The sequence below is a fragment of the Pleurodeles waltl genome, chromosome 1_2, assembly GCF_031143425.1.
Source record: "Pleurodeles waltl isolate 20211129_DDA chromosome 1_2, aPleWal1.hap1.20221129, whole genome shotgun sequence".
In the NCBI taxonomy this organism is placed as follows: domain Eukaryota; kingdom Metazoa; phylum Chordata; class Amphibia; order Caudata; family Salamandridae; genus Pleurodeles; species Pleurodeles waltl.
In genome coordinates this window covers 1,166,056,559-1,166,082,202 of record NC_090437.1, presented here as the reverse complement: position 1 = coordinate 1,166,082,202, position 25,644 = coordinate 1,166,056,559, and the positions used below count along the sequence as shown (strand labels likewise).

Genomic DNA, 25,644 nt, shown 5'->3' with positions numbered 1-25,644 from the left:
TAAGGGAACACCCAGAGCAAATGAGGGAAAACCCATGTTAAAAAAAGGTAATTATTGACATACCGCGGGCACCAATTGCAGATCTTAAAAAATATTCGGTCATCTCCTGGATGTGAAAACTGTGCTTTAAATGTACTATTTGATCCTATTTCTTCAAAACTTTATTTGGCGGAAGGCACCCCTGAACTTTGGGCGTGTCAGCTGGAATTTGACACAAGTATTGTGCCCCGCTCAGAGCTCAATTTGAGCCGGTGGTTGCAGGTGGGACCCACCAAAACTCATTTTTGGGGACCTGTACTTATTTTTCTTCACTGGACTTTGACCCGAGAATGAGAGAGAAAAACACACAGGGAGGAAAAGAGGAGAAGAGAGAGAAGGAAACACTGCGAGAAAAGGAGAAAGCAGGAACTTACAAGAATGAGATAAAGGGGCAGGGAGTGTCTGATAGTGGATAAACAGTACCTGAGGTGAATCAAGACCATGCAGCCTTGGTGATCGGGATGCCAACATTAAACACGTCAGTAGCGGACTTCTGAACAAAACCTTGGGCCCGGCACTTACTGTCTAACAAATTAAGCACTGGCCCTCCACTTTCAAACATCACCAGCCGCCATTCCACGTCTCATGGAAGTTCTGAGAGAGTTCAAGCATTCCTTCTGAGCAAACACCTCCCCTGTCTCTCAGATCCTATCCAGTGCAAGGGAGGCAAAGGAATTTCACAAACACTAAAATACTTGGCATTGATCCCTGTACTATCTGTGCACTGATAATCTATCTGGAAATTCTGTTCAACTCTGTATCGGAAACAATTGTTGCAGCTTAAGGAGACTTGTTGGTGCCAGAAATGCCCAGTAAAGCCTCCTTCCAGCTTCTGTCTTTCGTGAAAAAGGTATTTGAATCATTGCAGTTTAGAAGATGGTCACTCTTCCCCACTTGCATGAGCTATTTGGATTTTTCTCCAGGCCACAGTGGGTAATTACTGCATTGATTTTTTCATGGCTGACAGAGTAGCAAATATTACATCCGTTTTATCGTTTGACTCAAATACATTAGTCACATTATGTTTTGAGATCCAAAATAGGCATAGCCTTCTTCTAAATTGGGTGGAGGCGGGGTCAGACATAGGGTAATGTGGCAGTGCCAGAAGGGCTGGTCTAAAAGGACAGTTTGTGGGCACTTTTCTGGCTTTTCAGGCCTGTTTTACGGGTTGGTGGTCCAGTTTTTATTGTCGATTTCCGTGATATAACCACAAACATTTGCTGCGGCAATCATAAATGCATGCAGGCTCCCATACATTGCAAAACACTTATACACTGTGCCTGTACAAGTTCAACACTGGCCCTACGTAAACATGAGGGCCACTTTTGAGCTCTCTGATTCACTGATGGGGCCATTTTTGTTTTGGTGCCTGGGCCTATTTACTGTTCCAGTCTGACCCTGGATGGAAGTTGCATTGTAAATGGGGTTTAAGAAAGGGTAAAACAGAGCACGAACTGCTCATATCCAAGAAGTACTGCAAATACGTGTATTGGAAAGTTTTGTTTCTCTCTATACTCATTATCATTTCATACACCACAACCTGAAAACAAAAGGGCTAAAAAGATGCACATAGAAGACGCATCTTAGATCATTTAATCAGCAAATTGATGGTGTGTTGTCTGCCTTCCAAGGACAGTCACCTTCTCAGATTTGAGTCCTTCGTCGCTGTAAAGTAGTATAAGTCAAGAACATACAGCAGTAAAGATGCCTGTCTTGCTTTAAAGGACAGACTGCACTGTCTGGCACTGCTCGTTGTGCATCTTGGAGCCTAAGGAAGTTTACATAGTGGGTGTGCCGCATTGGCCAATTCAGTGTGTTCCAACACAGCGATTAGCATAAGTATTTAATTGACTGCTACATGGCTAGAATCAATACACGGAGCTGGTCAAAATGTGTTATGACTTTCCTTAGTTGAATCGTAAAAATTGTCCAATGCCGGAGTAATAGCTAATCATAAAAGTGCATATGAACAGTCGACACTTTTTACATCATACAATGACAGTGATTTGTGCCCTATATTCAATCTTTACAGCCCAAGGACGTCTTATAAGGACTGCTTGAGAGATTTTTTCTACACTAGATTTTATTTACAGGTGCCCTTTTCAGAAAATAATGTATCACGTTTTACAAAACTATATCCAGCAGAAGTAACTCAAAAAGACACCTGTTTCCAATCAAACATATCCCTTAAGGCGCACAATTGTCTGCTCACAGTTTTCTTTTTTGTATGTTGCCTCTCACAGTTACACAAACCATTACAGAATACATTACGACCACCAGCTCAAATCTGCCATCTACAACGTATTCAAGCAGAAAAACTGTGGAGCACGGGGCCGTAGGGACATCCTAAGGGGCACCCAGAACAACTGCACTTCTTAGGACCCTGGACAGCTTTCTAGCCCCATAACTACATGCCTGCCCCGGGATAGGTTCCACTTGCGCCTGGATCTGATTGTTAGTGCTCTGCAGATTATATATTACATCAGCAGTGCCCTTACCTGGCACACGTGTGTCATGAAGTGTACAGGAATGCACAGAAACTCTCACAGTGCATGAGATCCTCTTGGTTTTATAGGCATTGGGCTGAGCCTCCTATTCTTTCGACATCTGAAACAGTCTCCAGCTGCGTAGCAGCTGTTTGCAAAAATCTTGAATGTCAAATGTGGCATAAGTTAATGAGATAGGAGGTAATTAGGCGGGCACTGGTACCCCCGGAGTCCTTTTGGAATAAGTGATCAGGAGTCGCTATAGGAAAACTGCGAGTGGGAAGGCACGATGCATGGCCGCATTGCAGAAACTCTTGGCGCCATGATGGATTGGGAGCGCATCCTGGCAGGGGCAGTAATTAGAGCGCGTTGTACACAGAGCGGGAGTTATTTCTGTCCTTTGGCAACGGATTGTTTTATTGAGGAGTGTCAAAATGTCTGTCGTCGATTCTTAAAATAAATGGTTGCTGCATCTTTGAGCCCAGGGGAAGGCCTTGCAATCAATTAATAGGGCAAACCTCTTAACCCTATTGAACTGTTTTTGAGATTAAGGATTTTAAATTGATAAAATGTACAAATAAAGATCACGAGAGTGTATTATTAATATTAGGTCCTCTTCATACTCATAAACATTTCCCCTTTACCATCTGGGTCAGAAGGATTTCTCTCTTCTTCCTCTCAATGCTTTTTTCAGAATACGGATCTCTTTGCGGTCTGCCTGAAAAGTACAAGCCCTAATCAACTACAGTCTTATACTTTGCTACTGATGTGAATGTTGTATATGCCCAAAAGCGTGTCTTTACCAGTGGGTAAATTGTAAAACCATAAGTGCCGGAGCCCTTGTCAGGAGGACACAACAGCTTACCCCATCCATTGTTCCTGCCAGCACTCCCACTTCCAGTACCAACACAACTACTGATCATCACACTCTTACATGTGTGACAATTAAACTAAACTTCGCACTTGTATAGAACACTACTCACCCATTAGGGTCTCAAGGTGCTGTACACATACCACTGTGGAACCCCTCCTGGCTTTTCCCTGTGAGGCACCCACTCCTGGGCAACCCCCAGGGTGAAGCCAGGCATCCAAGGGCTGTCAGGGCCATTGTGGAGATTAAGCAAGCTTTTGCCCAGAGTTACAGAGTGGAACCCATCAATTAGATAAGGCACTGAAGTGATAATTATCTGGTCCAAGGGAATCGAGCCCAAGACCCACCAAGGCAGGAATTGAACCCTGGTCCCAGGCCAGATCTCTGCATCAGGGTCTGCCGCTCTAACCATTGTGCCACACTTCTCCTATTCGGACTATCCCAGGCCCCTAAAGCTATAAGAATGGTTTGAGTGGCATGTATTACTGATTGTTAATGTATATTAAATTAATAAACAACTGTTGTTGTGCGCCTACAAAATTAAGGAGACAGCGCCACTATTTGGTAGACTGTCACAAGCACCAGTGCTAAAAATTAAGTGCCGGTGCTGAGCACCGGAAACCACAGGCTCAAATTAAGCACTGGTCTTTAATCTCTTATATCACATGGTGTGTAGGCTGATTGATCAAGTACTTAAACTCTGAAATGGTCCATAATCTGTTTTTCATTTCTTATCAAATGTTAGATTTACCTTTAGTTCAAAGTGTTTAACCAGCCTCAGAGAAAACTCATGTCAGCATTTCCAATGAAAACTACTCATTAGAATCTAGACTGGTCAAAGCATAGGGCACTGTGATACACATTATCACATCAGTCGGTAAAAATCTATATTACAATTCATGTTATGACACGCCATCATCTGCTATGTGATTCCATGCCAATATTTTGTGTTACCTGCATCCTGAAGGCGTCTTTTGGACGCACGTTCAGGTTGTGGGCATATTAAATATTACTACAGTGATATGACGTGTAAAGGTCAGATATTAATATGCTCTAGGTGCTTTACATCGATGAAAGAGCACAGTGTTTTGTCATCTTTTGCGTAATAGATGGTTATGCTGTTTCTTGTTATGTTTTGGAGCAATGTTCCTTTATCTCGGCCAGTCTATTTCCTGGTGATTTCACATTTACAGATCTTGGAAATTTGACTTGCTCCCCCCTTTTAATTTGCTAGTTCTTACCTAGGAAAGTAGGCAAATGGCATACAGAGGTGTTGCATAGATAGGACCCATTCTTCCCTAGTAAGCTTTACATACTACTAGGAAGCATTCAAACTCAGTAGACATGTCTACCAAAAAAACAGTAAATTTCGATAAATTCCAGGCTTAAACTGATTGTGTGAAATACTTTCGAATCACTAATTCTGGATCAAACTCTTTCCTCAGGTTTTCCCACTTTTGGAGATATTTTCGGCACATGCCACCAAGTTTTGACCCTGTAAAAGGCAGCGTATTGTAGCGGAGATGCTGATTTGCGTCAACTTGGTCTCTAAATTCATCTATAAAAAATCCCTTATTTGGAAACAGTCTCAATTTACATTTCTTTCTTTCTGAAGAAGCTTCAGGGTGGGAGTGGGCCACCCAGGTTCCGAGCACTGTTGCCCTGTTCCCCCATCCCCCATGTTTTTTTTTTGTTTTTTTTAAATGGGTGTAATGCGCAGCTCTCCCAAGCATTAGTAGGCCAGAGGACCCCATCCAGGGTGTCAAATTCTATAAAAGAGGGGAGGGGGCCCTTTGTCTTTGTCAATTCTTTTTTACACAATAAATTATTTTTTCATACTGGTGTGCAACATGTCTTAAAGTAAAAGAAAGCGATTTGATGTTGTCTGCTTTGACCGCATTTTTTATTTACTTTAAGCCGTGTTCCACAGCATCTCAACTGCTGCTGTGAAACGTAAAAAAATTGATAACGCTAATAGATTTAGCATAGGTGAAACCTATTGGATTTGCCAATGTTAGTCTTATGTACTATTACAAAGAATAGAATGAATCTTCCACAAGATGGAAAACAAGTCAACAACATGCACCACAAGAAAAGTACCTCTTGCTCAAGAAATAAAGTACAGTAAGAACCAAAGGTGCAAAGAGAAGGTGTCTCGCCACAAACATTTCACATGAAGCCCTTGGTCTGCGTCCAAGTTTCAACAAGCCACATACAGTATAGCAGGGTTGAAGCAGCTGAGCTGATAAGAAACTGATGCCTTCTCACCTATGAACCAACGAAAGGGAAGAGGCTGATGGAACAGTAAACATGTTCTCTGGCCTTCTTTGAAAACCAGGACAACACAAGCGGGCAAGCAATAGATAGCAATATGTATAATTCAATGTAATGTGTGCTTATCACTGCACAGAGTATCATCCTCCCATGTACCATGGTGCTACCATTTTATAACCACGGAGCAGCAGCGTGGGGTCAGAGGCCCTGTCATTTCACTAGAACAGGCGTCAGCTGTTTAATGTGAGCAGGGGAGTGGGGTTAAAAACAGTGAAAGGTGCGACTGTCTCCGGGTGCTCAATGATGCTCCAGGAGCCTGTTTTGGGTGTGCAAGGGAGCACAGTGAGAGTAAAGAAATGCCCTTAAACGGGATTTTGTGCATCTTGTGCTCCGGATACAGAAATGCTTGTAAACGCCCAAATAGAGAGAGGATGTGGTGTAACAACAAGAGCAGCCATTTTTGAAGCTGGAGGACCAGGTTCATGTCTCGGTGGGAGGGTCAACTTCCTGTGATTCTGGCCAAATTACTTATTCTCTCCGTGCCTAAAAATGAATGTGCCTGTCAGTAGTGCAAATGGTGCACATGTAAGAGCTGAGCACATATATTTATAAGAATCAGGCCTCGTGAAGCACTCAAATATATTCTTCCTATGTGGCGTGGTCTACATTTGCAGCCATGTTGTGGCTACAGAAACCAGGACTGGTCTGACTTTCTGGTTTAACCAAATCGTTTAACAAAGTCAACGGAATACATTGGAAAAGGGAAAATGGTAAATGACGGAACCCTGGAAAATGCATTCCAAAGGTGGCAATGCTCGTATAATCCACCACAGTGAAGTGACAAAAGTGGGCAACATTTTTATGACTCATGATTTATTCCTTTGAATAATTTGGGGGTGTATTGTCTTTTCAAGTAATTTATTGGTATGATGATTAGTGTGATGTGAAGTCCAAGGATTTTATGCCAGTTACATGTCGTCCAGTCCCTTAGATGTCAGGCAAGAAAAAGGGATATACACAATGGGGCAGTTTCTTTGAAAAATCGCAGCTAGGTATGGATATCACAGTATTCATTGCGCTATTGTGCCAAATCCACACATTTGGAAACACTTTGCATAACTTAAGGTAGCTGTCCTTCTGGGACAATGAGAAAGAAGAGGTTTTGGCTGAAGTGTGACAGCCTTTGTGGTAGGTGCCGTCGCCATGCACTGCTAACTATCCTAGATATTACAGCACTCATGACATCTTTTATAATACCATTGATAATATTACTAAGATTTGCAGTAATATTACTGATGTAAAACTGTGCATGGTGGGGGCACGAGTTATAGCTACCTTAGGGCACGAGCTATAGTTACTTGAAATAACTCAAAGTATAACAGCTGAATTTCTATGGTTTTGTACATTTAAAATGTGAGCCTAGCTATAACATCCCTGTAACCTTTGGTTATTTCAAGTGAATGTATCTCTCTCTCTTTATATATATATATATATATATATATATATATGTACATGCCTAATATATATGTACCTTACATTGTAAAATCATGCATTGTAAATGCTTTGCATTGTAATGGATGCATGATAAAGGCATGAGTTGTAAATGCATGTGTGGTATGTCACAGAAAAATCAAGATCTATAGGAAATATTTACTAACACTTTGCACCATGTTTGCTTCACAAAAGTGCAGGGACAGCTGGTTACTTTTAAAAGTGGCGGGGCATTGATGGCAAATATAATCAGAGCTGCCAGCACAGTTCTAAATAGGCAAACCTTTACCAAGGCATGCACACTAGCAAGGCTCATTCAGTACGCTGCCAAGTTTTCATGCTCCATGCATGAATACACTTACACAACACGTCACACGCAAGCAACACAGACTCCACTAAACATTAACTGCTTTAATTTATATAATTTCTTCTAACATCATTATTTAATAGACCTAAACCATTATTAAACAGTACAAAGATCGCTCCCATCTTACCGCCTGTATCCTTGAATAAACTATACCCAAGCTGTTTCCGGTCAACAGTATTAAAGCCCGCTCTCCCTGCATCATGCTTGGATGCCTTTACAATCAAGTGTGTATGCGAAACTCCTATGTAGCCCATCATCTAAACCACTCCTGATGCTGCTTTCATGGCATTTGCATATGCCTACAGTATGACAGCAGCACCCCAATTGGTTAGAGCAGGCAGACACAGTGCTCTCATGGAGTCCTGGAGGCTGCGTCTATTTTCTTCCAGGCTCACTGACACAGCTCTAATGACAAGAGCTGAAGTACGCATGTTAGGTTGGCCATGGTTTGCAGAAATGGCCAGACTGACATGCTCACTTCATTTCACAGTGACAGGCAGGTTTGCTGTCAATCTCCATGCCTGGGGAGCAGCCCACTTCTCCTCCACTCAGCAACCCAAGTAAAGTTGTAAAATAGAGGAAGAACACTATAAATAACATTTGCATACGTGACAGTTCGCTCGCAATAGTGGGTCAACACCCTCAGAGCTCCTCAGCACAAACAACCTGTTGTAGTGTAAGTAAAGACCGATAACGTGAAGATTCTTTAACTAGATTTATTCCAGATCAGAAGTACAATACAAACACGCTGCGAAGGTTACACCAGCGTCTCTGTCCTCAACCATCTCTCTCAACTGCCTCTCCTCCAATCCCCCTCCCCTCCGGAATGTCATTGTCATCACAGAGCATGCGATGACAATTCCATTCGCGTGCTGACAATTCCACTCATTCCATTCACGTGCGTGAATACAACATATCCACTCCCTTTACACAAAACAAAAGAGAAAACGCAATACAACTACAATAACAAATGTTAAAGCAAACTACAATAAAGATGGAAACGAATAAAAATGATACGAATAAAAATGATACACCCTATTATAGTGCATTTGATTTCACACTAGATATCATCACAATACATGACATATTCATTTAAATAAGCCGGAATTCTCCGGCATCTGGGACCCAGCCCCCGTGTGTGGGAACCATCACTAATGGCAGTGTTAATGGCGGAAGTGGGCCTATGCAAATCAACAGTAGGGGGCCTATGCAAACCATTCGATAATAGTTCCTCATCATGCATACAATCACTCCTCGTCAATTCCTCATCTGACATAAACAAGAAACTATTACAGCCCCCCACATTTCCATTTCCCCATTCAGGACCATGGCTTCCACCAGCCTTGCAATATAAGGCTATTCTCCTTTTGTTCCAACGTTGACCATTCTCCAATACTACATGGAAATCATGAACTTCCTTCACCTTCCAAGGTCCTCGAAATTTTGTAAGACGCCCACACACACGTCCTGATCGTATTTTCACCAAATCCCCAACTTCAATCACCTTCGCATTTTTTTGTACAGGAAGTGAAACATCCACATGTGTTTCAACTTTCCTAAATAATTCATTCATCCATACAGGGTTAAATTTTGTCCCAGCTTCTCTGCCTCTCATTAACACAAAAGGTGTTTCCCCCGTTCCTCCATTCACAGTTGTTCTATAGGCCCAAACTAGATCATTGACCATTTCTTGTACATTTTTCCTGCTATTCAATGCCATCTGAATAATGCCTTTCACCATACGGTTACACCTTTCCAACATTCCATTTGCTTGGGGGTTGTACAAGGAGGTGCAAGAATGGTCAATACCACATGACCTTAAGAAATGTTCCATTTCAAACGACGTCAATTGCGTACCGTTGTCAGTGATGACTTTTGCAGGACACCCCTCTTCCAAAAACACTTCTTTCATCGCCTTAATTGTGTTTGTGGTGGTAATATCCCTTAAAAACTTTACAACCAACCAACGTGAATGTACATCTACCATGACCAAGGCACACCTAACATCCTGACTGACTCCCCCAAGTGGGCCAATGAAGTCCATGCACACTGTGTGCCACCCTTTCCCAGGGTCAGGTATCGACCCAACCACACTTTGTTTCCCTACTTTAAGTCTCTTTTCACCCTCTTTGCAATCACTACAGTTCTCAACCCATATGTCTACATCAGCATCTAGCCCAGGCCACCAGAATTGCTCCCTCAACCTTTTCTTAGTTAATGTCCGACCCAAATGGCCTTCGTGGGCTAACCTAAATAGTTTAATCCTTAACTCTTCAGGAGGCACAAACTTGTCCCCTCTCAAAACAAACCCATCCTTAGTCAATGATAATTCTTCCAACACCTTCACAAAAGGGCGAATATGAACATTAAGAGCACTTTCTCTCATACCACCCTCTTTGATCAACTTAACCACCCCCTTCATGGCGATGTCACTCTCCATACACTTACACCATTCCTGTTGGGAAATTGCACCTTGAGAACACTCCATCGCATCCTCAATACTCGCCACTGCCCTCACGTTCTTGCACACCTTCCTTATCCACCACCTGCCAATCTTGTGGCAAGCGAGACAAACAATCCGCTCTAACATTACGCCAACCTTGAATATACTGTACCTCAAGCTGATACTCCTGTAACCGTGATGCCAACCTGGCCAGTCTATCTGACACTTTGCCCACCCCACCTGGTAGCAATATCCTCAATAGAGGTTTATGGTCGGTGCGAAGAATAATCTTGCGCCCCCACACATATGTTCTAAAGTACTCCATCGCCCAGGTTGCAGCTAAAGTTTCTTTCTCGATGACGGAATAATTACGTTCCGAGAGGGTTAATGATCTGGAAGCAAATGCCACCGTCCTCTCTGCATTGCCATGCATTTGTGACAACACTGCACCCAAACCAATGGCACTCGCATCAACCGTAATCAATGTTTTAGCATTAACATCAAATGGAACCAAAACTTGCGCCTCACACATCTCTTTCTTAATATTCAGAAATGCAATATTTTGTTCCACACCCCACACGAACTTTTGTCCCTTGCGTAACAATTTTCTTAATTCCTCTGTCTTGTCCGCAAAATTTTGTATGAACTTTGAATAGTACTCTATTAGACCAAGGAATGACCTGAGTTGATCTTTATCCTGAGGGGGGGTGCATTTCCAATAGCATCCAGCAAATTTTTCTTTGGTTTAACACCTTGTTCAGACAATGTATACCCCAAATACTCAATCTCATTCACAAAAAATTTGCATTTCTCCTTCTTCAATGTTAACCCAGAACTCTTGATCTTATCCAACACACACCTCAAAACCTCATTATGCCTATCTATTGAGTCTCCAAATACCAGAATGTCATCCTGGAAATATATAACATTCTCTACCCCTTTAAACAATCCTGTCATCAACCTTTGGAAGATTCCTGCAGCCGATGCAAGGCCAAACGGCATCCTCGTAAATTGGAAAATTCCTTCCATAGTAATGAAAGCCGTAAGCTCTTTAGACTCCGTATGCAATTTAATCTGATGATACGCGCTTCTAAGATCAAGCTTGGAGAAATGCTTCCCTCCTTGCAGCAACAAAATTAACTCATTGATATTGGGTAATGGATAATTGTCCACTACGATGTTCTGATTGAGTGTGCGGAGATCAACACAAAATCTGAGACTTCCATCCGATTTTCCAGTAATTACAACCAGAGAAATCCAACTGGATGTTTCTATTGGCTCAATAATACCCTCCTGTACCATTTTAGAAATCATCCTCCCCACTTCTTGACGAGCCAAAACTGGTACTCGTCTCAACCTATGTTGAACTGGGATAGCATCTTTCTTCACCTTAATCTTATGTACATAGCCATGAAGTTCTCCTAAGGTATCTTTAAAAACTTCCTTGTAATCCTCCAAAATTCTATCCACACTATCACTACTCACCAACATAACATTCTCCTGGGCTCGTGGATCAATCTTAATATCAAGGTCATACTGATGATGCCACCCCAAGATTGGTGGACCACTGTCGGCTATATATACTTTCCCATTGATATGCCTTTCCCCAAACTCAATTTTAGCCCACATATATCCCAGGATGTCAATTTTCTCTCCCTGATAGCCGCCTGGACTAATATCTTTGGGCAAAAGACTGACAGCTGGCCACTCTTGTAAAAATAGTTTTTTGGGTAAAATAGTATATAGTGACCCAGAATCAATCATCAGCTGTACTCCTTTGCCTCTTATCATAAAATTCGCTGTAGGTCTCGGAGGCTTATCATTATGTGATGCCACACTATCACCCAATGCTAATACTCTATCACGTCCTTCTTCACAAACAGCATAATTCCTCACCACTCCTACGTTATATTTGTTGGACATGGTCTTACACATACGTGCAAAATGGCCTTTCTTCCCACACTTCATACAGTCTTTTCCTATTGCAAAACAAGATTTACATTCAGAGTTATGATATTTGCTACCGCATCTCGTACACGGTCTATTTTCAAATTTCCCACCCATACCGGTCTTGCTCATATTTTTGCGTGTAGAGCTTGCACCCGCTAATACTTCATTATCCTCATAAACTACTTTGTTCACCGCATTCACATTAACATTAGCACTCATGTTGGTAGCATCTATTTTTTCCCTCCTCTCCATTTCTCTCATACAATACTCAGATTGTTCAACTACTTTAGCAATTTCTATAGCATCTCGTAGGGTGGGATTTTTCGCTGCCCACAGTCTCTCTTGCGTTTTTTTACTGCGGCATTGTACAATTAATTGGTCACGAATTAACTCATCAGTCATTGTTCCAAATTGGCACTTCGTAGCTAGTTCCCTCAATCTGGAAACAAAATCGTCAATACTTTCTCCCAACTGTTGCGGTTGTGTATAAAATTGATGTCTAGTCATAACAACATTGAATTCTTTCGCAAAACGTTTTTCCAATCTCTTCACTGCTTCCGTGAAAACATCCATCTGTTGTTGATCTTCTTGCTGAACTATGGAAGGTAAGTACTTAAATATACGTTGACCTTCTTGACCTAAGGCACTGAGTAAAATTGCTTTCTTTCTAGTAGGTCTTAAGTCTTGTCCATCAAGTGCCACCAAATAGTTTTCAAAAATGTCGATCCACTCTTCCCATGGGATGCATGGAGATCCTGGTTGTGATAAAAATTGTGGTGGCGGTATTATGCTTTGGTTATTCGTGGCCATTCTGAGATAAGTGGAGTAATTCTCTACCAATTTATTTTATTCCAATAAACAAGATCCGTTCAGTAATATGTTCGTCACGCAGCACACGCGTGCTGAAAGCTTTCTCGTTGTTTGCTAGGCGTCTTGTTTCCTAGCAACAGTTCCCCGTGCAGGAAGCGCGTCTCTAACGTTGCTTAGCGTCGCATAGTATCCCAGCAACCAATGCCTCAATTAAGGTACTCGTGCACGTTAAGCCTGGTGCCAGGGTCGTTAACGCAGGGTGAGGTCCTCATGCCACAATTCACAACGCCAAGGTTTACAAAATAATTACTGAACAGTACCTTCCAACACCTAATCAGTAAGTTGTATGCTGTGGATCCGGTAATCACCTCTCGCCCGTGTTTTTTTGAAGTTCTTTTCCAGATCGCTGGTGTTCGTCACTCGTCGCCATAAATATGTTGTAGTGTAAGTAAAGACCGATAACGTGAAGAGTCTTTAACTCGATTTATTCCAGATCAGAAGTACAATACAAACACGCTGCGAAGGTTACACCAGCGTCTCCGTCCTCGACCATCTCTCTCAACTGCCTCTCCTCCAAACCCCCTCCCCTCCGGAATGTCATTGTCATCACAGAGCATGCGATGACAATTCCATTCGCGTGCTGACAATTCCACTCATTCCATTCACGTGTGTGAATACAACACAACCCCTTCAAGAGTGATGCAAACGGGCTCAAAGTTTTCTTTTGGAATAGTGCGCAGGGGAGAGAGAAACTGCATCATATCTTCGTAGGTATGTTACCGTTCTGCCCTTTCCCTAGTGTGTTACATTCTGTAAAAACTAAGTAAATCTGCCCTGTAGTTTCTCATTTATTGAGAGCCGACATTTTACCCACAACCCCTAGAGGGAACTTACCATCTCAAACAATTAGGAGAAATAAGAAGGCCAAAAACTGGAAGTCTGAGGAAAGTCCTGCTTTCAAAGAAAATACATTAGCAGCATTTATTCCTATATCCCCATCATGATCCAAGCCAACAAAAGCAATTCGAACTGATTCAGTTGCACCCTACTCAAGGTCAAAAGTACTATCTCCACTTCCCACATAGATCCATCACCACTGTGCACTTCAAAGCAAGCCCATTTTAGATGACTCTTACAGATTACATATCTAAAAAGATTCCCAAGATATCCTTACCTATTGCCCGAAGGCACAAGAGGATCATTTGAAACAAAAAAAAAGGGCCAACAACAACCAGGGATTTTAATTAAAGATCAGTTTTTCATGCCAGATTTCATAGATATAGAGGATGATTCTTAAAAAAGCATGCAGACAGAAGCAACATTTGCATGCGAAGATCGTGCTCTATTTGTACTTTCGTTAGGGGTTAGAGTCATATGAACAGTATGTGCAGTGCTAGGCTATTGCTAGACCACTTGCTAGACCACTGTTTCAGTAAGGACAACTGATCAGTTCAGGGATTCAAAGCTCCAAATAATCACTGGGTGCAGACCTTGATAGGAGTTTCTGCAAATGCTGAAGCAGACCTCTTCTCAAGTTTGTCTCACAGTACTAATTCTAAAGCAAAGTGGGATCCATTGTGGATACCACTTGTTTAGCATTGCATAAGATGGAGTGTGGCAGTAGCTCTGCCTGCATTCCTATGGCCTTAAGATGGTAATTTAGAGTGAAGATTTTGTTAGCAAGTGGCTGATGAGTAAGCATCCTTGTGCATTGCCTTTTGATAGATGGCAGGGCTAAAGGGTGGAACTGCACATGCTGTTGTGAAAGGGGCCCTTCAGGTGAAGCCTTTTGCTTTTCTTGATTACACTTTTAGTTGTCTTGATGTCTGCCAATGGAAAAACTCACACCTCTTTGTGCCTCTTATATGGGTGTTCCATGCAAGGGACTACCCTGTTGTAAGGGTATCACTACACAAAGGCTGTGTCCCCAGCAACGAGGAAAGAAAATTTGAAAGTAGAACCACTCCAAACCAGCTATGGAAAGTTAATAATCTCGCTGTGAAAGAGACAACATAATGCAGGTGTTAGAAATGGGGTATTTGGTTGGCAGTCAGGTTGCTCCCTGTCCAAGCAAGAACCTTCACTCTAGTCAGGGCAAAGGAGAAACACACCCGGTTAACACCAGCTCACACCCTTGGTAGCTTGGCATGAGCAGAAGGTTTTAACTCAGGGACAAGGTGTAAAGTATCTGTACCAACACACACAGTAATACAGTGAAAATACTACAAAATGACTCAACACCAGGTTAGAAAAATAGACAATATTTATCTGAACACAACAAGATCAAACCGACAAAAATCCAACGTACACAGGCAAAGTTATGAATTTTTAAAGATTAAACTTCAATATGGCGCTTAGAAGCACAAATGCTTCGCTTAGGTGATATCACGGCATCGTAACGGAGTTGTTCCTAACAACCCGACTCCAATGGCTCCGGTCACAGAGTCACACGAACCCCCAGGTACAGTACTTTGTGAAAATGAGGAAACAAGCCGGCGCACAGAGTCGGTGATCGCAGTGTCGCTGGATCTGAGGTGGTGTTGGTTCCAATGCTGGTGAGCAAAGGAGCGGAGACGTCACAAAGAGGCTTCGGGTCCTTGCTGTGGAGTGGTGGAGGTGAAGCCGTGTCAATGCGAAGCATTGGATCAGCTCACTTCTGGCGGAGTCAGTATCCGGCGGTCAAGACTTGGTTCGTCAACTTCCACGGAGTTGTGTACTTCAGCGAGGCTGCAGCGGCGTCGGGTCTGTGGGGTCATCGCACTCCCTTGAGGACCACGGCTTTGGTTGCAGGTGGCTTCACGGGATTCGGCAGCGGCGTCAGTCCGGAGTCATCCGAAGTCAGTTTCCTTGGATCCTCTTGATTTTCCACCAGCTTCTCCTTTCAAGGGCCCAGGAACTGGATTAGGCACCACTTAGCAGGGCAGAAGAGAGTCCAGGTGCTGGCAGAAGAAGTCTTTGATGGCCCTGAGACTTCAGAATAGGGGGCAAGCTCAGTCCAAGCCCTTGGAGATTCTTCTCAAGCAGGAATATACCACAAAGTCCAATCTTTGTCCCCTTTCACAGGCAGAAGTAGCAACTACAGGATGGCCAAACAAAGCACAGTCACAGGCAGGGGGCAGCACTTCTCCTCAGCTCTTCAGCTCTTCTCCTTGGCAGAGGTTCCTCTTGGTCCCAGAAGCACATCTTGAAGAAATCTAAAGTCTGGGGTTTCTGGTCCACTACTCACATCCCTTTCTTCCTTTGAAGTTGCCCAACTTCAAAGAAAAGTCTGTATTGTTTACAGGATCCTGCCTTGCCCAGGCCACAGACACACACCATGGGGTTGGAGACTGCATTGTGTGAGGGCAGGCACAGCCCTTTCAGGTATAAGTGACCACTCCTCCCTCCACTCTAGCCCAGATGGCTCACCAGGATATGCAGGCTACACCCCAGCTCCCTTTGTGTCACTGTCTAGAGGCGATTCACAAACAGCCCAACTGTCAGTCTGATCCAGACAGGGAATCCACAAACAGACAGAGTCACAGAAAGGTTTAAGCAAGAAAATGCCTACTTTCTAAAAGTGGCATTTTCGAAATAACAATCTAAAAAACAACTTCACTAAAAGATGCATTTTTAAATTGTGAGTTCAGGGGCCCCATTTCCAGATTTCTATCTGCTCACAAAGGGAAACTGCACTTTACGAATATTTAAAGGCAGCCCCCATGTTAACCTATGAGAGATAGGCCTTACAACAGTGAAAAACGCATTTGGCATAATTTCACTGTTAAGACATGCAAAAACACATCACTACATGTCCTACCTTTAACATACACTACACCCAGCCCATGGAACTACCTTGGGCCTACCTTAGGGGTGTCTTACATGTATAAAAAGGGAAGATTTGTGCAGTTTAAAACTGCACACACAGACACTGCAGTGACAGGTCTGAGCCATGTTTACAGAGCTACTCATGTGGGTGGCAGAATCAGTGATGCAGGCCCAGTAGTACCATTTGGTTTACAGGCCCTAGGTACCTCTAGTGCACTTTACTAGGGACTTACTAGTAAATCAAATATGCCAATCATGGAAAAGCCACTTACACATACAATTTCACATAGGGAACACTTGCACTTTAGCACTGGTTAGCAGTGGCAAAGTGCCCAGAGTAACAAAAAAAACATACTCCAGCACACAGATACAACCTGGGAAGCAGAGGCAAAAAAGTTAGGGGAGACCACGCCAACGATGCCAGGTCAAAGAGCAAGGATCCACGAAAACAAGACATTTTATCTTACCCCTCTCAGAGTAGCTCTAAGCCCTCTTCATTTGCAAAAACATTCTCCAATGACTCACAAAAGCCCCTTTCACCATACCGCGAAGAAATTTAAAAGGAAAGCGCTGAATCAATCATTTATCACTCTACAGTATGCTTTAGAGTTGTCTGATATAAAACATGGAAACACCGCTTGTAAAGTTTTGATGAATTCACAGAATGAATATCTTGTCTTCCAGAACAACCCACTGTCAAAGACATTTGTAATTAATTTTTCTAGAAACGATCTCTAAGGCCCTGCCATCAATCAATTAATCAATCAATCAGAGTTTATAAAGCACAGCTACTCACCCGTTAGGGTCTCAAGGCGATAGGGGGGGCTGTAAACAAAATGCACAATGGGGTAACCCCAAAAAGAAATATAAAGAACAACAAGTATATAATTCACATACAATGGTTGTACAATTCAGTCCATGATGCAACCAGTATTTCTTCAGATTAATGAATTCAGTACAATTTGACTGGTCCAAAGTTTATTGCGCATGAGTAATCAGCAGGGGCTGTAGCATGTACCAGAGGTGGATTAAAAAAGCCATGTCTTCAGTTCCTTCGTGAAGCTGGGGAGGGAGGCGGTTTGTCTGATGTGGATGGGTAGGGCGTTCCAGGTGGTGGCGGCGAGGTGGGAGAAGGAGCGTCCGCCTGTTCTGGTTTTCCAGATGTGGGGTACTTCTGCGAGAGAGAGCTGGGCTGAGCGTAGGGTCCTGTGGGGTATGTGGAAGTTGAGTCGCTGGTTAAGGTTGGCAGGTTTGGTGTTGTGGAGGGCTTTGTGTGCGTAGGTGAGGATTTTGAAAGTGATTCTTTTTCAGTGAGGAGCCAGTGCAGTTGTGAGATGTGGCAGTGTCGGGGTAGGTCGGGGATCAATCTGGCGGCAGAGTTCTGGATGTTTTGCAATTTGCAGGTGAGTTTTTTGTTGATTCCTGCTTAGAGTTTTGCTGTAGTCCAGTCTGCTGGGGATGATGGCCATCAACACATACACACACCCACCCACCTGTAAATACACTCCCCCATACACCCACCACCCGTTCGTGGTCTCTTTAACAAGTGGTTCATCTAGCTCACAGCCTGAGAATAAAACTACTCATCCTCTGTGATTTTGGGGATACATTGTTATTAGTTTCTTTTCAAGAACTTTATCAAGGAATTACTTACATCTAAAAATACCACTTTGAAGAGTAAGCTTCTGAGTGACACTGTAGCTATTACAGGGATAAAAATATGTTTTACAGTTACAGCGACCAGAAAAGCATTCAACATCCTGGGTTGTTTTTGCAAAATTCGGTTATGGGCTATTTCTTTGATCTTGAGAGTAGACCAGATTGCATCTGTTGCCTGTAATTGTGATCAGTAAATGATGTTTTCTCCAACTCACAGAAGTTGTTCCTCCGAGGAGTGGAGGTGAAGGAGTTAAAGGGACTTTCCTTAACTAACATGTTTCAGCTCAGCTCAGGGAATACATTAATATCACACTAGCAGGGGCTGTGACTTCTCGCACTACTAACATTGGGCAGTGAAATAAAACCGCTATCAAACTGCACTGCTTCGAGGAAAACCATAGGTCCTGGCTTAGCAGCTTTATGTGGCCTGCATCAAATCCAAGGTTTATAATGTAATATAAACAAAGTTTAGTCTACAATGAACTTTCGCTACATTACAAGGCATCACACAGAACAGTTCAACACAATGTACTATTCCCGACACATATTGTAATTCAGAGTGCTCACTAGACTTGTTTAAAAGAAACGATGTGCAGTCCAGTGTGTAGTATACAATGTATTCCTCATGCCAATATTAATGGGGATTACACTACGGACAATTGCTTGACCTACTCTGTTACACGACTGATCAAATGCAGGGCAAACACGAAAGATACTGGACAATGTTGCAAGTATCCTCGAATTTGCGTAAATAAAAACATGAAGTATTCCTGAACTTCGCGAAACTGATCAGAAGCATGAAGATCAAATCCGCTCCAGGATGAAGGGTAAACCACAGGAAAATACTATGACAAGAATCAATGTGGGTGAAAATGAACTTCTGACTGGTAAATATTTTCTTTTAAAGGTACTTAAATATCCATCCTGTTACAGCAAATTAAAAGCAGATAGTTCAATCAACTCTTACCTCTCTTCAATAATTCCATGAAAATACATTTTTTTATTTTTATTTGCAAAGGCCTAATGTAGGACAGAAGTGAACTGAAGAGGACCTATCTGTACAGAAGTATTTCTGTTAAATTATATTCTCTCGTTAGGAATGATAAATGAAAGTGGATAGAGCAGGAAAGAGAAGCACAAACCCATACCGACCACACTGGGAGGTTCCTTTCATAAAATGAACTAGTGACCTCTTTCACCAACACACTCATAACTGTCATGTGTAATGATGAATAACCATGAAGGGCCTATGATGACCTCCATTCTGACCTCCAGTGAAATCCAGTTTTGGGTGCAAGCAGTGGTTTGTACCAGAAATCTTGGATTTCAGGTACAGACAGTAGCCACGGGGTTGGAATAGAGGAAAACATGTGGTGTGACTTCTTCAACCCCCCTTCTGCGGTGCAAAAGTTAGGATGCTGAGATAATATACTGCCTTGTAAAAAAGAAACACAAACACTGCAGTATGGGTAATTCTAGGTCAAACAATACTGCATCAACAGGACACAGAAGAAGAGGCCCCTAAGCATCCAATAGCTGGCAGTACTACACTCGTCTAAGATCACAGTATGAAAAGTAAGCAGAATGGCAATGTCCATGAAACACTGACTCCGCTGCTTGTACTTCTATTCTTGGCACAGAGGGTCAATTAAAGGGCCATTAATCCAACATCAGGAAGATGTGCTTCACTTTTCGGACACGAAAGACCGTTTATAGCAAATGAATGGCATGGAAATCATCTAAGTACAAACTGACTGTTGACAAAGCATCTAAAAAAGAAAACTCTTAAGAACGTTCACAAACAATGAAAAACGCTTTGAAAAATCAATGCGGTGTCTTGAGCATCCCTGTGCCAAGTACCGTCCAAATATTCCACAGGACATGAAAGTTACCATCTCAGCTGAACACTCTAGTTCTATAGAGTTGTGCAATAAAGGTGGGAATTGAGTCCGAAGGGGCATATTTGTGGGTTTTTGGCGCAGGGGAGCGCAGCAAGTCACCTTTCTGTGCTGCGCTGGGTCAAAGGAGGAATGGCCGTATTTAACCAATATGCCTTCTTTCTTGTTTCGTGAAGGAAGGGGCACCTTCCTGCAGAAAACAATCCTGGGAGTCCTTTGCTTCTTTCTATGTGTGCTCTAGAGTGCAGCACTCATAAAAAGTGAAAAAAACGAGCAGACATAGTGATATTTCTGCTCGTTGCACCTCCCCTGGGGAGGCGTAAGATTTTGGCGCATCCCCAGGTTCTTGTAAATCTGGGGATATCTTAAAATACATGGGTGTTGCATGAGAAAACCCACTGCAACACCCATGGAAAGCCTCCCTAGTGCAGAGTCAGGCAATGCAGCGATTTGAGCTGCCTTGCCTTAATCCATATTTACCAGCCTTTTCAAGGCCGCGTAAAGTGGTTTGCGTGGCTTCATAAATATGATTTAATTGTTTTTGCCTCCATTGCATCACAAAAAGTGATGCAACAGCAGCGCAAGGACCTCCTAAATATGGGCCTTGATGTTTAGTTTTGCAACGTCAAATTAAATGACACCAGATGTACTCAAACTGAATTGTCTATACTGAGAGCATAAGTGGGCTTGTTGACTAAGGGCCTTTCAGAAATTAATGCAGAATAACATGCTTGTGCTGCAACGTAAGAGCTGCATATTACTTAAGGTTGATGTTGAAGACAGTTTAACAGCAGAACCCCATAGTTTCACTCCAACAGAAAGGCCAAATTCTGATATATCCTGAAGCCAAGTAATAAAGTGGCATGGATATTTAATATTTCATCAGTCTCAGACATCCATGTGACATATCAAGGCTGCTTCACCATTTTAGAAATTGATTGCTGAATTTCTTATAATATCTTATAATATCTGACGACTGTGGAAGCTCATCTGATACTGAAGCAAGCCATAAGGAGTATCTGATAAATTATGCCTTATTTGGTACCTATAGATGCCACAAACCTCCGCCCAATTTCCAACTCACCTATTTTTCCTAGATTCTTTTAGGGTGACTTCTATCCCTATCAACAGACAGAATTCTTTCTGTTATCAATGGAAAGTACATATTGATCACAACAGCACACTGATCTTCCTTCAACTGTCAGCTCCACTTGATACTGTCAACCTTAACGTTCCTCTTATCTCTCTTCAATTTCTGATCTAGTGGGTTCTGTTTACTTTTTTCGTAGAGCAGTTGCAAGTTGTCATGTATTCGATGACATCACAGTGCATTGCTTAATTTGTAAAATAATATGTGCCAGTGCCCACATTATTGCTCATGAGCCTGTGGCTAGTGTTATTGATAATCTGGGTGCCAAATACCAACGCTGTGTTGTCTTAATTCCCTGCATGACTCTGTAATCCACTAAAAACACTCCTGACCTTTGTATCTCCTTCTTGCATGTTTTTCCATCCATACTTTCCCTCTTTGTCACTCTTTTCCGTTTTTCTGTTCCGTCTTCCTTACCCGTTTGCTATTTTTCACTTTCTTTGTCTGAAAAAAAGTAGGTTGCGGGAAAATAAGTGTTGGTGGGCCCCACGTGCAAACACTGGCTCAAATTAAGTCTTGCAAGAATGTATTCCTTTCAAGTGACTTACACCTGGTTCTTTCTTTTTTCCACTCCTTACAATCTGCATTTTCCCTCGTTGCGTTCCTTGGCTTTGTCTTTTAGATTAATTCAGATCACGTGTGTCCGCTGACCAGTGTGGGCCTGCGTCGACATGGCCAGACCACAAACATTGGATACTATTAAAACTAGTTTCTCATGAGCTCGAAGGTATTTGGTCATTGAAGGCTACTCCTCCAGTGCTGCCCTTTAGTCATTTCCCTGCTCTTATGTCAAACGTCTGAACCTTCTTCTGGACAGTCCATGATCTCTAGAGCATCGAGGTACGACTCTTCCATAGTCTTGCATCTACGCCTGGAGGATTACTTAATGTGCACACTACAGAACATTCAGGCTGTAGGAGACAGTCCTAAAGTGAATATGGAACCTTCTCTTGAACAGCTTCATTGATGTCTTGACATCAAGGACTTTGAGTTTAAAGCACTGTGTGTTATGCGCCAATACCAGCAGTCAATCATAAGCTCTGCTATTTTCATGCCCTTCACACTTCAGTCCCTCACACGTGGCTTTCGAGAAATAGCCGAAACCCAGGTGGTGACCACTGTCATCTATGTTTTGAAGCTGTTGTGTGATTTCTATTCTCCACTACTGAGGCATCCTTGGTGGCACACACATACTCCATGAAATACGCACCATGACATAATATGACCTCGCATAGACTGGAATATGTAAAATTGCTGCCTGTCTCGATGGATGTAATTTTGCCAATCAGTAGCACGTTGGTTGAGAGAGATTACTTAACAAAATCTCTTGTCCAAAAAGTGAATACATTAAGTAATCTCTTCACAAGGGCAGGAAAAAGTTCAGAGTTAACCATCTTTCTGTGTACCCAGCACCCGCCAAAGAGGGGTCCTCAGTGCATAATCCCAACTGCTGGAAGGGATCTACTAGGATTTCCCACAAGCCAGTGTGTTTTAGGGACTGCTAGTATGCACCAAACACATCACCCAATGTAAGAAAGCAGTAAGGATGATGTTATCTTGAGGGGTGTACACCTTGTTACCCATAGGACCCCAATGCCAAATAAGCATTACGTTTTGATGTTAATAGGGCAGGGACTTTACTTGCATACCTTGGTACGAAGTGAACCCCCAAACCTTCATCTTCCTCAGGAAGGCCTCCTGATAGCAGAGGATTTCCACATACAGGATCCAGGCACTCATTGCCACGGGCCTTATTGGGATAATAGTTCCCCTTTTGATGCTAGTTCAGTGCTTAATTTGAGCCAGTGGTTTCCAGTGTTCGGCACAGGCACTTAATTGTCAACACTGGTACTTGTGATAGACTGCCACATTGTGTCATTGTCTGTCTGAATTAGAGATGAACACAACAGTAGTTGTTTATTAATTCAATATACATTAAAAATGACTAATACCTGCCGCGCATGACATTCTTTTAGCTTTGGGGGCCTGGAATAGTCTGAATTGGCACACTTGCAGGGTTTGATGGTAGTAGATGTGTTGGTTCTGTCATTGCCAGGTAGGACATCAGTCTGCTAACAGTATGCCTGCAATTGATGCTTAACTGTATGATGTATGTATATTGCCTATAAATGAAGAGTAACATTCAGTCTGAGTAATGCAAAAATTACTCTCGAAAATGGCTGCAGTCACAGAACCTACGGCTGAGATCATCAGTAAGGAGGGGGCCTGGAGGTGTCTCATTGAACCCATGCGAGTTGTGGGATAAAAGGCTCAGTGGGCACAGCAAGCTGTTATCAGTCAGGTGCATGTGTTACAGACTCGCTAATAACTGTAATAAATGCACTGAGGGATAAGTAATTGGGAGGCCAGGAGGAAGGGAGATATAAATAGGAAGGATTTTTGTAGGATACGATGCTTACTATTTATTTCATTTTACCCTCATTGTTCAAATATCGCAATGTACATGGCTTCTCATACGCCGCGGTTAGCTGAATGGTGCATTCCTTAACCGAGTCCCCCCCAGACATTGTAGATATTAAGCCAGCCAACATGGAGGACCTGACAGAGGTGATCACTGCTGCAGAGTTCCACCCCCACCACTGCAACCTCTTTGTCTACAGCAGCAGTAAGGGATCCTTGAGGCTCTGCGACATGAGGGCCTCCGCTCTATGTGACAAGCATTGCAAACGTAAGTCACCCCTCACATTCTTTGAAATACATATTCCATGCATAGAAAAAATATTTTAGCATAAATATATTTTTTTCCGACTGCAGAATTAAAAGTTGACACTGTGTTGACAATGTTACTTATTTTTTTGTGATAATACAAAAGAATGTAGATTTTTTATGATGACATGTCGAGGTGGAAAAAGGCATGAACATTCAAGGCCAAAGAGCAAAAAGCAAAAAGAGTACAAATAATAAAAATAAAATGCAAATCCAACATGTGAAAAGGGGAACAGAATAAATTATGAATTATGAATTACACCCCCCTCCAAAAAGATATCTTGACATTTTCAACTGCGAATCGTTTCTGTAGCATGCAAGTTGTAGCCTACAAATTTTCAGCCTGAACCAATTTTGGAAAATTGCCCAAAAGTCCATCTCTTTCAATCATAAATGTGTGATGACACTTTTGAGTCTGAGAAGCCAATTAACTGGACCCTATAAAATATTTGTAAAAGTACATCTTAAGAATAAATGTTTGATTTAGTTTACCCAGCTCACCCCGGTCATCGACTGGGGGCTGCTCAGGGGGCACCTTACGGAAGCTCTATTCTAGGCACAAGAGCCATACTATCCCCTTTGCCCTTCTGGAGCACACCCACTTGTGGTCGGAGCTGTAACGTAGAATGCTGCACACAAAAAAATATGCGTTTCCTGATGGAAGTCCACGTTGCCCCGCGGATTCTTCCATTTCAGAGGCGCGCTCATGAGCACACAGGCTACGCAAAATGTTCCCATTTGTTGCCACATCTAGGTGGCACACATCGAGCCTGCTGTTAGGGAGCAGGATGTTTCGGGGAAACGTGTGCCGTTCCAAAAGAGGCTGTAGTGCGGGGAAGGGGGTGCTCGTTGGGCTCCAGGGGGCCCCCTCAGCGCAGTACACTGACTGGGTCTGGGAGGTGTTAGCTGGTGTGCTGGGGAGAGGAGCCCCTGCCATGTACTGTGCAGGGGGGGGACCCTGAAGTTTTGTTGCGCCACAGCTACATTGGCACCTTTTTCCACGGCCTAGATCAGTAGTCTCCAAACTTTTTAATGCGGCGCCCCCCTCCCCCCAGTTGAAAAAATAAAAATCATTGGGCCCCCCCTCAGAATTTTTCACCAATATTTTATTAAGATGCCAATGTTTAAATATGTCTAGATGTATTTAAACATAGCAATTAAGTACTGTTACCTTTTTAAAAATGCAATAATATGTTTCTGCTTAAAACAAAACACTTTTATCTGTGTAATGCCTCTTTTGGCCAGAGCTCGGCGCCCCCCCCCCCCCTGGAATCACTTGAGGCCCCACTAGGGGGGCCGCCCCCAGTTTGAAGACCCCTGGCCTGTATAGAAGAGGGCCTCAGTGATGGTGGGTGCATACTCCCTGGCAACAGGGATTAGGGATACCTACAGCAAACTGACATGGAACAGTCTTCTAAGGGCAGTATTACAGCACCGTGGTAGTACGCCCGGTTTACTCGTGAATTTGAACAGCAAAGTTAAAATCATTCTGACTCCGACGTCCGAAAGGTTGTTGCACCTTAAACATGCTATCCTGAATAAAGTCCCAAAATACAGTACCATAATTACAAAATAGAACGCAATGGTCATGAAAAACAATGAATCAATTCTGTGAAATTAAACAATATCCTTAAATGATGTTCTAAAATAATAGTCTCATAATAGGGGAAAG

At 42.7% G+C, this 25,644-nt stretch overlaps 1 protein-coding gene across 2 annotated transcripts in view; it reads left to right on the top strand.

Moving 5' to 3' along the window:
• PPP2R2C (protein phosphatase 2 regulatory subunit Bgamma) overlaps window positions 1-25,644 on the top strand; it is a 463,465-nt gene that overhangs the window by 297,900 nt on the left and 139,921 nt on the right. For both annotated transcript variants that reach the window (XM_069203156.1, XM_069203160.1), the window contains one exon: window positions 23,770-23,934. In XM_069203156.1, coding sequence (XP_069059257.1) covers window positions 23,770-23,934 — 165 coding nt within the window. The remainder of the gene's footprint in view (window positions 1-23,769; window positions 23,935-25,644) is intronic.